General features: G+C 42.3%; 1 protein-coding gene across 1 annotated transcript; it reads left to right on the forward strand.

Moving 5' to 3' along the window:
• Positions 1-1,312: 1,312 nt before the first annotated feature.
• Positions 1,313-12,859, forward strand: LOC142768480 (trypsin-like). Its single transcript, XM_075870470.1, has 8 exons — positions 1,313-1,559; positions 2,418-2,445; positions 3,069-3,142; positions 3,816-3,931; positions 5,266-5,404; positions 6,984-7,098; positions 11,004-11,149; positions 12,570-12,859. Exons 3-8 carry the CDS (start codon positions 3,131-3,133, stop codon positions 12,780-12,782), a joined length of 741 nt encoding a protein of 246 aa, XP_075726585.1. The 5' UTR covers positions 1,313-1,559; positions 2,418-2,445; positions 3,069-3,130; the 3' UTR covers positions 12,783-12,859.
• Positions 12,860-14,031: the final 1,172 nt, after the last annotated feature.

The following is a 14,031-nucleotide window of genomic DNA, read 5'->3' on the forward strand; positions in this document are numbered from 1 at the left end:
CTGGCGTTCGGGTTTCATTTGATGCATATAGTACAACTCGCAAATCTGTCAGCAGAGGCTAAACCTACCATTTTCAATGACGTCGGCCTGTAAATTCTTTGCCACATTGGCTGGCGTAATATTGTTGTTTCCTTTAGTATAGAACACTTTCTTACTTGTGCTTCAATCGGCTTACAATCAGCAAGGACAGCGACTGTTGCCGAGTTGATTCGAACACTTTAGGCTCCGTCTCTCCAGCAGCGTTAGCGCGAATGTGTCCTCATCAATTTATCATAAACCCTGTAAGGGCCTCACAAATGCAGAGGAACGCTTACTCCTCCACCTTTACACCAAAACACTGCTGTGCCAGGCATTTTTCAAATATCTTAATCCTGTCTTTACAAGAAAATGCCCGCACTGCGTGGAGAAGTCCTCTGATATCTTCGACGTAGTGTGGGCATGCTAGTCAACTCATCACCTCACCCCAAAACTAAACCCTACTCCGGAGGACTGAGAGGCCACCTTGCTCAGCTGCCGAGCCAGAAGCCCGGTGAGCCAGAAGGCCCTGGTCAACCATACTCGAGTCGCCTTGGCTGTCAATGGACTTTTGTAACCAGGAGCCCACCTACTGTGTGTGTGAGGGGTGGCCCGCCCTGGTCCATCTCCCTTCTACTTCCATTATATGCATAAACAATAATGTTTTTATCTCCCTCTATCCACATTGCTGCCGTGTTCACTGTAGTAAGTTATGTGAAGTATCTGACAAATAATGAGCGAATATAGGTCCTGATCTTCGCATGTACATAATTGTAATTATGTTGTCACATAAGCATATACGAAACGAAAAAAGATGTTCCCTGAGGCGTACGACGACATATATGAACAAGGCGATTACAGTAGAACTTGCTGTCACTTTACCATCTTTGTTTTGTCGTGTGCAACGACCTGCAAATAGGCACACGTTACGTCTAAGCAGCTGTGATTGCAATGAGCACGTCAGTGATATCATTTCATCTCACGTGCGTTATTAAAGACACAATGAACCAACACACTTCGAGAGCTAGACTGCATGGCATGCGGTAAATCACCGCCAGAAAGCTTTGGACAACCATTTAGCGATACGTAGACGTGAATAACCTTTTGCGCGCGATTCCGAGGACATCTTTTTAATCATAGGACGATTCCATTCGTGTGATCACGAGAAGACGGGCCCCTACAGCATCGATGCTGCCAAAAAATTTTATGCTGTATTCGGGACGAGCAATGTGTGTCGGCACACTTCAACGTGTTCGTCAATGTAAGTCCGGTGGTTATGCAAGTTTTGAATACCAGTCGTTTCCGCGTAGGAGGTATTTGTTAATATTTGGGAGATTACGATGAAGGCGCTCTTGAGTCATCTAAGCCGTTAGATTCAAGCATAGTGTCACATCGGAGTCCCTTCGCGCTCCAGCCTCGTCGTATTTTGCTTCTCATTGTTCACAGTTAGTGTAAGTCGAGACGGATAAGCCCGCTGCCTGCACAAAACCATTTATCGGAGAACAAAGCTTCTGAGGAAGTCATGAAACCACCAGCGTGGATGAGTATTCCCATTTTTTCATTGATTGTACCTCAAGTAAGAACCCCAGTTCCCAGTTGCCCAGTACTAATCCTGTGCATTTTCCTTTTGTAGTTACATAAACAGGATTTTTTGCATGATGATGATGCCCTTCATCATGTGTCTGCCTGTGGAAGAGCTAAAATGAACATATTAACTAGTTTTTAGATATGTGAACTTCTTTCTAGGCACAAGAACGCTTTAATGGGGCATATGTATGCACACATATTGAACCGGGGGGGCCGGCTGCCCCTTAGTAGCATGAAGGGGGGGGGGCGCAAAGTTAGCTGAATAGTGTGACGTATCAGGGTGATGGGTACTGTGACTTGGGGGGGGGGGGAGAGGCGTAAAGTGAGCCAGTAAAATATTGGCTGATTATTCTGTATTGCAACATAGGCTATGTAGCGTCGCATACTGTTTGCTGAGCTCCTCACAGGCACTTTCTTTATCAAGTTTTAGCTTTGTTTAGAGCCAGTTAACCCAATAAATATTCAAAAGTATAGAGTGGGGGCTACTTTTCGCTATAGTTGGCTGAACCAGACAAGAAAACACAGTAATTTTCTATTCCGTAATGAGTCATACCTCTGAATCATTGTATACTTTTGAAGCATGTGGTTTGGAGACATGACTAAAATAAACAAAACTTAAAAGTTTAAGCGTAAATAGATGCAGACTTTTGGGATAACCCCTATCTTGTGCATTTTGTTTCGATTGTTGTAATTTTGACCTATGGGCATATATTATAGAGGTTAACCCTGATGCTGTATCATGTATGCAACTGCATAGAGCTGTTTGCCTCACTTAGTTAATGTTGTCAATAAAAGTAGAATCTTTTTTGTTTCAGGTATTGTTGGAAATAATTAATCAGCCAGGTAACAATCTATACCACTATTTATTTGTACTGTACATGCAACGAAATATTGAGCGTGAGGATGAAATTATAATTAATACAGATAAATCGAAATAAACTTTTACTACAGCGACAAATGAAGAAAAGTTGTTGCATAATATAGAAAGGATGATTTATACGACCTCTCATGAAATAAAGTTTTAGGAGGTCTCCAAAATATATCAAACACCCTAATGAATACTAAATAATCACTCAAGAGAGTCAGGTGGCAAAATAAAGTGTGATGTTTTTTTTTCTTCGTATTTGTTTGCATAAAGCTAAAGGAGGTTCACTGGGCTTCAGCTGAAATTATACTTTGCAAAATTGAATACATAACATCGTAAATCTAACGTTGTTGAAATGAGCACCATTGATAATAATAAGGCCCCCAACGCCATCCGGAATTACACATAAAAAATCATGATTTGTCAAGAACCTGTCACGTTCGTCTCTTTAATGAATAATAAGAGAATATCCTAAGTGATACCTTGCTTTTTCACCTATAATTATAACCTTTCGTAACGTGTGCTTACTTGGAGAGGTTTTTGGCACTTGAAACTTGTGCACAAGCAGCTCTACGTACTAATCACGACTATGTTTTCACAGGTTGTGGCCTCGTAAAAGTTGTTGGCAGGATTATAAACGGAAATAACACCGAACGGACAAAAATGCCATGGATTGTAAGGATCGTTCTATATATTAGCACCTTAACGCAACCTTGTAAACTCTAATAAGTGGCTGCCGTTTCCACGACTACTTAACCTATGGCCTCAGACTGCAGCATTAAAAAAACTCTTTATATTTACTTCAATTTCCTGTCAAACGGACAGCAGAGAGATGCACAAATGAGTGCCGGGGACGGCAGGTGGGAGGTGTGCACCTACTCAAAATCCCATTCGTCAGACCTCTTCTTGTCTCTTTTGGTAATTCGATGCCACGGCAGGTCACACAATTGAGCACTGGACAAAATTTGAAACTTTTTTTTGACTATCTGCTTCCATCATAAGACAACAGTAAGTGTCACAATTGATTGATTGATTGATATGTGGGGTTTAACGTCCCAAAACCACCATATGATTATGAGAGACGCTGTAGTGGTAGGCTCCGGAAATTTTGACCACTTGTGGTTCTTTAACGTGCCCCCAAATCTGAGCACACGGGCCTACAGCATTTCCGCCTCCATCGGAAATGCAGCCGCCGCAGCCGGGATTTGAACCCGCGACCTGTGGGTCCGCAGCCGAGTACCTTAGCCACTAGACCACCGCGGCGGGGCAGTGTCACAATTGAAAGGGCGCTACGTGAAAAGCAGTTTCACTGAGGGGCAAGTTAAATATATCTTGGTATGTTGCACAGGTGTACATGGTCATGGACATCGAGGATAGGCCTGGTCATTTCAAGTCACAAGTATGTGGAGGGAGTATTATATCACCTAGCTTCATAATCACAGCAGCCCACTGCGTAGTTTACAGGCAAGTGATCTGTTTACGCTAATTAAAAGCCAAGATTCTTAAGACGTGCTCTGACAGTTTAGGCACTGGTGTCCTATAAAAAGGACACTAAGAAATTTTGCTTCAGACTGCAGCAAAAATAAATCAGAAATTAAAAGAGGTATCTGAGGCATTCTGAATACATTTGCGAATACATTTTCTTCGGAAATCGGTAAAGCGGAAAGCAAGCTGCTGGAAGGGGAAAAAGAGGACAATCACCTCCACCTGATATTGAATGACGAATAAAAATCAGCTAATATATCAATAGCTATCAAATTATGTTCCTATTCAGTTTAAGATGTTTAGCTTCGTACTTCAAATTTGGTCTCCCCTAACACTAACACCTCGACCGCAAGATTGGACAATCTTTGTGTCTTAAATATAGGACCCCAGGGCTCAGTGGTTTTCAGAACTCCGATTACATTGATGCAAATCCGGAGTTGTAGCTCCTGTGCCAGCTACCGTTTTGCTGTTATTCTAGTCGATGAACCTGTCCCAGATCTGTGAGGTAATATATATGGTGTCTTTAATAAGGAGACTGGCCTCAATTACTTCAGTTCATTTTTTTTTTGCACTACATGAACCGTCTCTTAGGAATCTAGGTGATGACGACGATGAAGTGCAATTCAAACAGCGTGCTCTATCAGACATGAGCGGAAACAACTTTGGCACAACGAGGCAGAATTTGGCAACCTTTCGTCAAGTCGGTAGTTGAAAGCGTTCAAATATTTGATGAGGTTCATCCGAGTGAAATGAGAAACTGTCTATCACGAGCGCAAAAACCTCCCTGTCGGCATTTTATCAAACGTAACTAACGCGTGCTTGCTACGTTGTAGTTTCAGAACAACTACACGGGCTAACTGGGTAAAAATGGACATATGTGCTTAAATTCCGCATATTTCACTTAAGTACCACCAAGCGCTGGTGTCTTGTATATAGGACATGATGCCTTTTTTCTTGTGTGCTGACAGAGCGCTCAAAAAACACTTAAAGCACTTGTGGAACGAGACTTCTCCTTGACGCAAACACTCTTCCTATATGCTACAGCCGTCTGTTCTGATTAGTCGAGTCTGCAATTCGCTAAGTGACAGTGAGGTCTCACTGAAGAATAAGACAGTGTACGACACTTGAAATTCTCCGCATGTGAAATTCTCGCATGCGCACGAAAGCATTTTTTCTTCACAGTGTCGAAAGAAGTCATTACTATAAGTGCATCAAACTCATTTTTGCTTTTAAAACTTTTGTATTCGCGAGTGTGTGTGTCTGAATGTGAAGGCTCGTTGGGCAAACCTACCTTATTTTTTTTTTATCTCCAGCTTGGACCACCTAGACGATGTTCGTGTGAAGTACAATGCAACATGGGCAGAAGAAGGACCGCGTGGTTACGTGAAGAAAATAATTGTGCATCCGGGTTTCAAAATAACGACACTGCAGAATGACGTAGCTCTTTTAAAAGTAAGTCTCTGTGCAATGGTTATTATAAAACGACTATTAAACGAGAACTGAAGAGGAGTATAAAAACATTTACTTTTATATTTTTTGAGTTATCGAACGTTACGTACTCGTTAGTGCCTTCGAAAAGTAGCTAGCTGCCATCGTCAAAGAGCTGTCTTGTGGCCCCAGCTAACGCTCTTCTAGCGTAGAAAAGCCGAAGGTGTACCGTGTTTGAATCCAAGACTCTCATAGATTCTGGGGCCCTGTTTAGCGGCTGTATAACTCTCAGAAATATTCGTATACCGAGACTGATAGGCAGCACTTACATGTAATAAAGTACAGCATCCTGAAAATTATGGGAGGGGTGGGGGTTGGGGGCTGTATATTCATTAGGGGCCGCCAAGTGGGCCCTTTATATCCTGCAGTCAGATTTTTCGTGTCATTTTAATGCGCGTAATGGCGGCATCACATGGTTTTCACAATATTATCGACTGATTGATTGATTGATTGATATGTGGGGTTTAACGTCCCAAAACCACAATATGATTATGAGAGACGCTGTAGTGGAGGGCTCCGGAAATTTAGACCACCAGGGGTTCTTTAACGTGCACCCAAATCTGAGCACACGGGCCTACAACATTTCCGCCTCCATCGGAAATGCAGCCGCCGCAGCCGGGATTCGAATCCGCGCCCTGCGGGTCAGCAGCCGAGTACCTTAGCCACTATACCACCGCGGCGGGGCTATTATCGACTGAAGACCAATGATCTTGCAATAAAGGAACACCGAAGAGAAAATTACAATTTTTCGTGAATGAGTAAAATATTTTGTACAAATCCCGAAAATACCACTGGTACCATTAGACGACAGCTTGAAAGTCAGAAAACGTACGAGAACAATATGGGGGTGAAAATGCACCCCTGAGATCCTCGCAACGTCATAAAATTCGAAGGCGTCTAGTGGGTCCAACGTAGACTCTAATAGACGAAAACGAGGTACATTGTTACCTTTTACTGCCACAGACCTCTCATGTGAAATTTCAAAAATTTGCAGTGAGCCATTGTTGAGGAAATACGAAAAGTACATCTTGAAATTTCGGACGTGACACGTTGGGTTTTCAATGCAAAATTTATTTATGTAAATTTAACCTGAACTTTGAACGATAATTGTGAACATGTAATAGTAAAAGTTTGGCACTACAGTCTTCACACTGCATTTTATCAATGTAGGCTGAGTCATTGTTTCTTATGATGTTTTTGAAGAGCTTCTCTCACTTTTACACTGAAAAAAAAGAGGGTGTGATGTGCAGCCGTTTTGCAATATATATTTTCTATTTTATGCGTGACGGAGATATCTTGTATGTTTAAACAATGGGTGGAAGAGGGCTCACGGGTAACGTGACCCTGAGATCCCCCCCCCCCCCATGACGCAAAATTCAGTGTACGGGTATCGATCGAAGAAACTCGATCTCACAAGATACGAGCCTTAACCTGTAACGAACATGAAGCAGATATAAATTATTGCAAACATCGTAGTTAATAAATCCAGAATCCTATGAAATGCTAAGCGTGGCTGTGTGTGTTTTTTGTCCTTCCGAATCAGTTGACAAAACCACTGGTGTTCGACGAATTCGTCAAGCCTGTTTGTTTGCCCACGACAAATATGTGGCTTGCGAATCATGCGGTACTGGCTGCTGGTTGGGGACACGTAGACGAAGGTACGTAATAGTCCCAACAGACCAGCTTGGAAAGCGTGTCATTCATGCAAAAATGCGCTTTCGAAAGTGAACAGGTGCATTGTTACAAAGAAGGCTTCTGCGCATACACTTATTTTGATTGGATATGAGGCAGACTACACGGCAAAGCAGACATGGTACGTACTGTCTTCATAAATAGCTGCTATAGTATAAGGTTAATTTTAAATACCATTCCACTACTTCAAAGCTTTAATGCCCCTAGAAGGCACCTTCTTATTTCTCTTTCTTCTTGTTCATCTGTCCCTCAATTTCTAGCTTTCAAATATTTCCATAATTTTTTCAGTGTGGCATAGCATACCAGTGTTTCAAACTTTCTTTTTTTTTTCTTCGGATACTTGAAAGCAGAATTTTTCGCCAGCCTCTCTGTCACACAATTAAACGACCCAACCAAAGTATAGACGCCCAGCCATATCGAATTGGTGGCTGCGTGCATACTTCTACTGATAAAAAGGCGAATGTTTTGTATATCTAAGGCACAACATCAATACGTAAGTATTAGGTGCTTTGTTTCTTTGCTAGAAATGATATAGATACGTAACTCTAAAAAGCCCAGTGTTTCTTAGGCTATGCTGAAATTCCAACGCTACGCACAAAAGAAGGCCGGCTGAGGCACGTAGTTACGCGGTCATTTTTTTCTATTTTAAAAACGTCCGGGACACTCTTCTTTCACCGGTTTTCATCCTTCTCTGAGTAGCATGCAATTTCTTTACTGTTGAAACTTGGTCAATTACACCTACCAAGCTCGTTGTTTTGGGCTTATGTTCTAAAGGAACAATCAGTAGTATTCTGGCGTTTGCGTGGAACTTATGCGTCATTTTTACTTGCTTGTGTATTGACTTGGGTATGATCGTATTTTTCTTGCTTCAGCATTACTCGGCAACGGTCAGCGTGGTTTATAGTTATGCCTACTGCGTAATCAAGTCTTTGTTCAACAGTTACGCAATAAGCATAATACTGTGTATCATCATCGAGTCGAATCAGCTTTTTCGTGTCCATACCATATTTTTGTGTGCTTAAAACGTTAGCTTATCGTTTGTCGTTCCACTGTATAGTTCTGAACAGAAGAGGCTAAGCAATCTGCACATCTTTCCAGGCGCCCGAAATAAAAATATAAAAAAAAATTGACCATAGCCTACCCAACAGTCACAAAGCTGAAGACACACCTAGCTTATCGGCATCCAGCTGGTCTTGGCCTTTCGAGAATATGCCAAAGTTTTTATTCATCGATCTGCCTGCAGGTGTCCCATGTCTCGGTAAAGCGTATGAATGTGGCCCTACGCAGAATTTCAGCGTCTTTATTGCCCGCGGTGTCGTCCCTGATTGAGCTAGCTTTAATCAAAGCCAATGTGAACTCCTGCTTCCCGACACTCTCAAAGGAGCCAAGGCAAGCTTGGCTAATCGCATCGTCACGACTGGTGGGGCAGAGTGGTTGCCTACAGATCAAAAGAGCTCCGTTTCTGGACTAACGAGGCAGACACGAAGCTTTGCCTTTGGTTGCTAGGCAACGTTATTAAGCCATTCATGTGCGGAATTTCGTGTTCAGCACGAATGAACCAACGCTTGGCCTAACAGCTCCACTGTAAAAGGCTTACAATGGAGCTTTTTACATAATATTTACATGATATTTAATGATTTTACATAAAATACATAATATTTAATGATGCATGAGCAACTATGCGCATCAAGAAATTTGGTTGAAAAGTAGGTTTACGAGGATGCACTTAAAAAATTCGGAATAGCGCTGCTATGAACTAAAGTACTAAAGGACGCCTTTCTCCTGCTAGGTGAGGGTCGCGCTATGCCTTTAGATTCTAAAGTACACTGGCCGTTCTAAATTTTGAGGCCTAAACATGAACACTAAGATAACTAGAACAAAAGCTAGTTATTTTATTGCATTCCATGAAACGTAAATTGATGGCAATAACTTTAATAGGTCGATAGATGATAGAATAGGTAAAGAAACAGACAGCAGTTTCATATATCCAAGTATACATCAATCGAAAAAAAATGTGAACCCGGGCACACCACGTAAAGCGCAGAAGACGCAACCAGTGAACAGTAAGACAGGTAGGCTGGTTATCAAGGAGAAGTTTTTCTAGTTAGATAAGGCAGACAGTCACATGTAAGGACGAAATTAAGAGCTACTGTGAGGTCAAGTGAAGTCAACTCTCAAAGGGTAAAGTGGAGATCAGTAGGAGAGTCCGTCGCCATATGGTGGATTAGGACAGGCTAAAAATCATGATGAATATTATGAATACTAATAATATATGTGATCATTAGTATAGTGTTAATAATAATAATAACATATGATGCATTCTGTTGCTTCTCCTAGGAAGTTTCTCGCCGGGTACAGTGATTTGTTTCGTCAAATAAGTCCACCGCACCGTTCGTTTTCGTGGTGGCCAATTTAAATGATGGTGTGCTGCTGCACTTATAACATTTTATTTCATGGTCGTGAGAATGGTTATGTTTTCATGCAAACAACAAACAAAAAAGTTTCTGTCTCTTTTAGATTTGTTCTTTCAAAATATGGTATAATTTCGCTCGGAAATTTGATGCTCGTTTATCGAAATTTCGCTAAACTATGAAAGCCCCAAATTTCTATTCTAGGGCAGAACTAATGAATTTTATGAAAAAATGTATCTATATTGCGAGTAAACTACACTGGTAGAAGCGGTCAGCTGCATGATGCTCGTGAAGGGGGAGTATTGCGTTCTATTGTGAATCCTCACAGCGCAGCCACATGTCGGTTCCTTTTGAGCACCACCTGGAACACTGTTGAGGTGATGCCATAAGTAAGAAGACCAAACACACACACGGTACCTTATACATAAACTTAAGATAACTGGAAGACAAAGTACACTTTCTTTTTTACTTCTAACTGATCAGGCCCCACCACAATTCCAAAGCGTTCTGCACCAGTTGTGCTTCAGCATATCCTTCGTGATCAGACCAGCTTGTACCAAGCTAAGATGTACTCTGGCAGCATCATCACGTGACGTCACAATGATGTCTGAGTTTAGTGCCAATTTTAGTGCCAAGGTCATCATTGTGACGTAGTAACGTGACGTAAGCACGTAATGACGAATCGCGAATCACTCCTTCCCCACGCCACGTAATGCTGGCGCCAATAGCCGAAATTATCACGTGATGAATCGCACATATGGCTTTCACCTTAATAAGGTTCACAACGAAGTTATAAAACTAGTGCCACTTCACAAACACTGCTGAGAGAGAATTGTGCACATAGTTTTGGGGCGCAGTGTACCTGCATACTGCCTTACCTCACCTCCCCTTCCGACTGTGACATTAGTATTGCGTAAGAATCTCGCCCGATTTTCCACTTCGTGTATGTTTTCATCAACCTGTGTTGTTGAGATATATGTCCATGCGTTGTGAGCTTAAGGTACCAACATCACGTGCGGTGAGTAAGCGCAAGGCAGAGTAAGCTTTTTGTTACTTCAGAAAAATTTTTTTGTCGAATATTCAGTAATCTATATTGAATCAATACGATCCTTTTGTACCCATATTATTGAGAGACTGTGTAGTTAGGTTACGACACTTTGTGCCACCGTTAGGTTTCTGTGCAATTATTACCTTCGACAAACTTTTTAAAGCATAATATATTTTATTTCAAAACACCTTTTTGATGTGTGGCAACCATCGCACTAGAGGCCTTGGTTAAGCGAAGTGGCAGGTGCCGCAATTGTGATGTAAGCTATTCCAACGATGGCGCCCATAATATAGCGAAGTAACAATTCCTAGCGCTAATTTATACCTACAAAGACATTATATATCGTTGTGGAAACGTTTTGTATTTTCACCTTCAAGAAGTTCATTTTAACTCTACTTTACCTTGCGGCCAGCACATGGAAAGGCAGTCCGGCTTCAATACATCAAGACAAAAGTTCTACCTTACAGACACTGCCCACACCAGTTCAACAACTCGCGCCACACCTTCAACCGTTCTGAAATGATATGCACAGATGCAAATGCCATGGGAACTTGTCTGGTAAGCAGCACGAATTTATAATAAAGTTTTACAAGCGCAACACGTGTAACCTGATACAAATGGCTCCAAAATATGAGAACAGAGTGTTTTAACTTAGCTTGCGTTGAGAAAAATTAATTGATTTTTCCGCAAGAAGCAATGGGCAATCTCGTGACGTGGGATGCAAAGCTCAGTCCAGGAAACATTTTTTTTAATGCGAAAGTGCCGGGGTCCACCATGAATATGTGACATATTTCTGACATGAAAAAGATGTTCTAAAATGTTTATCAACCAAGTGCAAAAAAAAAACGAGAAGGAAATGTTTCGAATTGGGGCGTCGAACCAGCGACCTCGTGCTTCTCAGTGCGCGGCGCTACCACCAAGCCTCCTAGCGACCTTTCTGGAAGATGTTAGCGGCGAGCAATGTATATACACTATGTACCCCTGCTGGTTCTCAGAGCTCAGCCCTTCAGCACGTTCTTGTCATCAGTAGGTGAGATGGCCCGACAAGCGAGCACCAGCGTGCGCGCTCTTAAGGTTGTTGTGCCCCGCCATTCCGCACATCGATGTGCTCGCGTGCCTCCACACTGCGTGATTAAAGTGCGTACAGACGCTATCTCTCATAGTGGCTTCTGGTGCTATCTGGCGTCGTGGAATCTCGGGATTCAAGCGCTCAGTACAATTTGTGCTTCCACGACAAGCTTGCTTTAAAGTTACAGTAGTTAACAAGAGCGTGAACGCCTTTCGCTCACTGACACTGCCGCACTTATAAAAGGGTCGCACTCCTCACACACGAAGAAGTAAGAATTGTGACCCCTTTTCACGCTCACCTAGGTGTATACTTACCCGTTCGTTTTGTACGTTTTTTTCTTGGTTGAGCAGCGTACTTCGGGTATCAAGCTTGACAGGTGTTTCTCCGCGCTCGTTCTGTGTACGCCCCTTTCGTGCTTGCTTTCTTCTTGAGGTATGTGCTACAAGTTTCAACATTCTTGTCGTTCTTCATGTGAAATTGCAATTTGTTATTTCACTATTCATTCCTTAGCCCTTGTGGAGAAACAATGAACGACGAAAGCTGAACCACCTCTGCGAAGACACCTTCCACTTTCTTGTTATACTGACCGATTCTCAAAAAGGAGAATCAATCACGTTTTTTTATTGTTGTTTGGACAAGTTCATTTTCTTCACACAAAGATGTCCAGATGACCTAGTCTAAAAACTTGGCTGGTCTTCTTTGAGTGGCCGGATAACGCCTTTGGCTTTTGTATCAAGGAAACTTGAAGTTGGCCGACAGAAAGGCAAAAAGCTTATTGAAGGCTGGAACGGTAAATTGAATATTGGGTATCAGTAAAACTGTGTCGAAATCGATAGATACTCGTATTTGTATTCAAAGCACCTCGTGTGCCCTATTAGTTGCATTCTTTCCCACTGCTGTCTTTTTCAGGGTGACTCAGGAGGACCGGTTACCGCATGGCAACAAGTCAACAAAGCCACCAGATTCGTCCTAGTTGGCCTGGTGTCTTTCGCGTATGGGTGTAGCGGAAATGGAAGCTTTAACATTCACACCCGTGTGTCGCACTTCGTGAAGTGGATCAACACCACGATTATCAAGGAAACTCAGCAAAAAGCGTATTCAAGGGAAGCAATGTGCATGTAGATATGGTCGGCAGATATGTAGATATGTGCTGATAGGTCGAGTATGAGTGTGAATAAATTTGGTAGATTGAAATGCAACATTGCATTGGTACCACGTGTACCTGTTTGGACTACCTACCTACCTACCTACCTACCTACCTACCTACCTACCTACCTACCTACCTGCCTACCTACCTGCCTACCTACCTACCTACCTACCTACCTACCTACCTACCTACCTACCTACCTACCTACCTACCTACCTACCTACCTACCTACCTACCTACCTACCTACCTACCTACCTACCTACCTACCTACCTACCTACCTACCTACGACCTTCTGCTCTCGCGGTATCATGCAGTCGATTTTATATGCGAAGTACTTTAGAAGAGCCGGCTGTCCTTTTTTGTCAGCGTCGCTTGGGATAACGCAGCTGAAACAATATACACCATAGCAATGTGTTGCCCATGCTACAGAGAATTTCAACGCAGGCGAAACCACACACAGCATCAGAGGAATCTAGAGCACATTATTTACGTGCTCGCACCAGAGAGAAGACATCCTCCTGTTAATCTCAAAGCTCATTGATGTTGATAATAACACAGGGAACAACCATATACGGCTGAGGCATCTGCAGCACAATGAGCGCTCACCCGTGCCCAAAATAACCTGATTCCCCTTCTTCTTCTAGCACCTTAACGATAATATTAGGTGCTTAACATTGTATAAAAAACGCCTGTGAAAGTGGAAAAAAAGAAGGATCAAGTGGGTAAGAAAGAGGGAGAAAAGGAAAAATATGAAGAAACAAATAAATAACTAGATACAAAGACGTAACACTGAAGAAACAAATAAATAACTAGATACGAAGACGTAACACTCTAAAAAGACAGAGAACAGGGAAGAAAAAGAAAGCTGAAGAAAAACAAATAGAGAATTTCACCAAGCCTCGCACTTCCCTAAGAATTGACACTCCTAGAGCAAATTTGCAAGATTGTTATAGCGCGCGAACAAAGGAAAAAGTACAGGGTAGACAGAAAGAGTGCTGAAAAGACAGAAACACAGAGAAACAGAAAAACAGAAAGAGCGCTTCCAGTGCTCTTTCTTTATACCCTGTCTTTTTTTCCTTTGTCCGCGTGCTGAAACAATTTTGCAAATATGACTACGCACCAACTAGTCCAAGCTTCCACTCTTGTAAGTTACATTCCTAGGGCAAAGTTGTCGTCAATGTGTCCTCTTGAGTTCGGACATTTGAGTACGCAGCATACTTTC

This window comes from Rhipicephalus microplus, chromosome 8 (assembly GCF_043290135.1).
Source record: "Rhipicephalus microplus isolate Deutch F79 chromosome 8, USDA_Rmic, whole genome shotgun sequence".
Classification (NCBI taxonomy): domain Eukaryota; kingdom Metazoa; phylum Arthropoda; class Arachnida; order Ixodida; family Ixodidae; genus Rhipicephalus; species Rhipicephalus microplus.

Excerpts from the sequence above, each read along its gene's own strand:
- LOC142768480 (XM_075870470.1), top strand. Across the intron at positions 3,932-5,265 it reads GCCCACTGCGTAGTTTACAG|CTTGGACCACCTAGACGATG; the intron begins GCAAGTGATCTG and ends TTTTATCTCCAG. Across the intron at positions 7,099-11,003 it reads TTGGGGACACGTAGACGAAG|CACATGGAAAGGCAGTCCGG; the intron begins GTACGTAATAGT and ends CCTTGCGGCCAG.